The sequence below is a fragment of the Aplysia californica genome, unplaced genomic scaffold (genome assembly GCF_000002075.1).
Source record: "Aplysia californica isolate F4 #8 unplaced genomic scaffold, AplCal3.0 scaffold00518, whole genome shotgun sequence".
Taxonomy (NCBI): domain Eukaryota; kingdom Metazoa; phylum Mollusca; class Gastropoda; order Aplysiida; family Aplysiidae; genus Aplysia; species Aplysia californica.
Genome location: NW_004797788.1, coordinates 238,068 through 241,935, shown reverse-complemented (window position 1 = coordinate 241,935; position 3,868 = coordinate 238,068). Strand labels below are relative to the sequence as shown.

The 3,868-nt window shown below is 41.3% G+C and overlaps 1 protein-coding gene across 1 annotated transcript; it reads left to right on the top strand.

The window, feature by feature from the left end:
* Window positions 1-2,354: 2,354 nt before the first annotated feature.
* LOC106012814 (rhodopsin kinase GRK1-like) lies at window positions 2,355-3,090 on the top strand. The gene is made up of 2 exons (XM_013086888.1): window positions 2,355-2,378; window positions 2,653-3,090. Exons 1-2 carry the CDS (start codon window positions 2,355-2,357, stop codon window positions 3,088-3,090), a joined length of 462 nt encoding a protein of 153 aa, XP_012942342.1.
* Window positions 3,091-3,868: the final 778 nt, after the last annotated feature.

The following is a 3,868-nucleotide window of genomic DNA, read 5'->3' as shown; positions in this document are numbered from 1 at the left end:
TACGAAAACATGTTTCTTTTTCATTAATTTTTAGTCAAACACATTTCTTTTGAATAAATTATAACTGTTCTAAAGAATAATATTTTTAGTACATATTAAAACATTAAAACACAAATGAAAAGAACAACCCTCCTATTCTCCAACTGTGGCCGTCGGGCATACAAACTTGTAAACGCCACAGAGGCGTATAGGAGTTTTGTGCCCGGCGGCCCTGCTTATACCAGGTGCCCATTGCAGTTGGGATCGGATCGGGTCGGGTCTAATGCCCGACTTGTGTCCTGAAAACAAATGCGTTTGTTTTTGAAGCGACAAGTCAGGCGATCGGTTCGTGCCGCGATAGCCGCATGGCGCCCTCAATCTGGCTAGAAAACCGACTAGACCTGACCTATTCGTGCCAATGGACACCCCATGTTATATTTGGTCGGCCTAACAATACATGGACATACATGTAGTTGTAATTCCCGGCGGTCCATTGTGCGCAACCGTATCGTTTGAGTCGCGTCCTTTTCTTTTCTTTTTCATTGTGGATCTAGATCAAACGTGGTAGTCGAGTTGGAAAGTCGACAGCGTTGTCCATGTCGAAGGGACGGGTTACGTACTAATAAGGTTGTTCACTCTTTAGGCAGAAAACCAACAAGCAGCAAAATTAAAACACCATGGCCCATTAAGTTTTGGGAGGTATCTGCCTATTTATTGTGTTTTTAGAAATAAAAGTCATTATTCTTTATGAATATTTATTCATTTAATTTCTTTTGAAAGAATTATAACTGGTCTAAATTACAACATTCTAGTACAAATTTTTGGGCGAGACATTCAGAGAGAAAGATTTAAAAGTGTGGGGGGTGTTTTTACCACCTTGTACTTGAACTTTATTGCTGCAACGCAAAACAGAGTGAAATGGAGTTCTATGATCGCTCACACCAGTCGGCAAGGCACCAGATGATGATGATGATGACAAGTCCTTTATTCAATTTCTCTCTCTCTCTCTCTCTCTCTCTCTCTCTCTCTCTCTCTCTCTCTCTCTCTCTCTCTCTCTCTCTCTCTCTCTCTCTCTCTCTCTCTCTCTCTGTCTGTCTCTCTCTCTATATATATATCTCTGTCTCTCTCTCTCTCTCTCGCCCTCCCTCATAGCCCTCCCCCCTCTGTCTCTGTCTCTGTCTCTCTCTATCCCCTCCCCCTCTCTCTCCTTCCCTTTCTCTCTCTCTGTCTCACTTTCCCTCCCTCCCAACTCCTGCCTCTCTCTCTCTCTCTCTCTCAATCTCTGTCTGTCTGTCTGTCTGTCTGTCTGTCTGTCTGTTTGTCTGTCTGTCTGTCTGTCTGTCTGTCTGTCTGTCTGGGTGTGGCGATTTTTAGACGTACCGTAATTTTATCTCTGCTGTTTTCTGGAAATATCAGCCTATCATCGGACTTTTTTTTACATTATTCACGAGTCGGAACTCCGTACGGACTCGGCCACTGGTATCACAGTCCACACGTGGTTTAGCTTTTCTTGAGATCTTTTCTGAGTTTCTTCATGCTGTTGTATGTGTCTGGTCGTGCCAGGTGACAGCCATCTGTAACTCCTTTTGATTTGCTGTTAAAAGAGGTGTTTGTAATAACAATCCCGCTGACTTTGCAAAAGTTTGCAAGCTTATCACAACAGTCGTATCTGTTTTTCAGCCCGTCCTATTCCATATTCCTTGCCTTTTTTGTCTTCCATTTTTTTGGCATTAAGGTTGTCCGTGATCATTCAAACTTTTTATTTGCGAATTTTGTATTTTTATATTTTCAAGTCAGTAATTTTATTTTCTTCCGTGCTTCTGGGGGAGGGTGCATTACATGGTTAGAATTGCAACAACGTGTATGGAGACAAGAAAATAGGGTGTAAATATTTCCATGATTTGAGTATCCATTTTTAAAAAATCTAAAAATGCGAACCATGTGGAAAAACAATCTCCTCAAGAAAATGGCCAAAGACAATGGGATTATAATATTTTTTTCTGAATCTGTAGCTAATATCGGGGTTTTCAATTGTTTTTTTATATATTAAATTCTTGTATTTTAAATAACTTACGGCCTGCGTAGCTGAGGAATTCCACTGCTTTTGCTCACAAGACTCGTCCATCTTGCACCAAGTCAACGCAGTCAGATTTTCTTGACTTCACCCCACCCTCCCCCAAGTACGCACACGTAACTCTCTATCAAGCTGATATAAAGGGGAGTAGTGTTGTCAAAGTTGTCACACTCGAGGGGGGAAGTTTAAAATTGCCGTTTAAACGTTATCACAACAATGTTTTTTGAAAAGAGAAATCCTGTCTCCAAACATTGTTGAAATCTCAATATGTCCATTTTCTTCCTTTTAATTTCTTAGCGAAATGATAGTTCTGCATTGTACAGCGGTTAGAGTCTTCTCCTGATTAAGCGCTATATAAAAACCTTCATTATACTATTTATTACTATATATATATATATATATCAAAAGGCATTTTAGCATGGGTCAAATTTGTCAAGATCTATATGTCCCTGTCTACTTATATTTTCCGGTCTATTTATCTTGTTCGACCAATAGCAACTTCTCGTCTCTTACTTGATTCCACGGTATTAGATTAGGTCATTCTTTAAAAAATGAAAATTAAACACTAACAAAATCTCCCCTTCCTCTACCTCCCCTAGACGGCGGTGTCTCTCCAAAGCCTGCACAAGAAGAGGATTTATCATCAGGATTTGAGGCCTCAGAACATCCTCCTCATTGACTCTGACGTCGCCTTCATCTCTGACTTTGGTGCTGCGAGTCTACTCCCTGAGGGATGTGACAAGGTGGACACGTGGGCAGCTGCGCCTGGTTTCCGGGGACCCGAGGCGGACCAGGAGGGTGGTCCCTTCTGTCCATTCCAACTGGACACCTACAGCCTGGCTGTCACCATGTGGCAGGTACTATCTAGTCTGTGTCCAGTCAAGAACAAGCCTTTGGATCCCCTAGACAACATCCCCCCGCAGTACGCTGCCTTGTTGAGGAACCTTCTTCTTCCGGACCCCGACAGGAGATGGACCCTAGACAAGTTCCTCACTGAGGCCCTGGAGCTGCACCCGGACCTGTCCTGTCTTCTCTGAGACGTTTGGATCCCGTCTGTGGCGTTCTAGAGATAGTTAAAAGACAGTCTTAATCTTCGTACGTCTTGCCTTCTCACTGTTAAGCTTTCCAGTTTGAAGCTTTATACAACGCCTTTGATAAACTGATGCCAATGTTGAATAATGTAATATTGTTCTGAATTAGAGCAGGCCCAAGAGAAAGAGAGAGAGAGAGAGAGAAAGGGAGAGTAGGAGAGAATGAGAGATAGAGGCAACGATTACAAAGTAGCTAAGAGTGAAAGTTAGTGAGAGACAGTGTGTGTGTGTGTGTGTGTGAGAGAGAGAGAGAGAGAGAGAGAGAGAGAGAGAGAGAGAGAGAGAGAGAGAACAAAAATATAATTAAAAGTTGTGGTTAGTCTTTCTTTACATTGGACTGTGTTCGTGATCTTGATGTGATGTATATGTGCCCAATAAATAAAAACAAATCCAAAAAAACTAATTTTCAGATTCACTTAATCTTTCCCTTCCTAGTCTGCTAATTAAATTAACTTTACCCCTTCTTTTAGCTTTTAAAATCTTTGTTTGTATTGTCTATATATTCTGTCTGTCTGTCTGTCTGTCTGTCTGTCTGTCTGTCTGTCTGTCTGTCTGTCTGACTGTCTGTCTGTCTATTTTTTTTTTCAAGATAGCTGGTTTGTTTATCTCTCCTTTTTGTATTTTTACAACGACGAGCATTACTTGTACAGAGAATGACAGACGAAACTATTAGGTAGAGCGTATTATTGCATAATCTCTCTTCATCTTGACAATAAAAATCTAC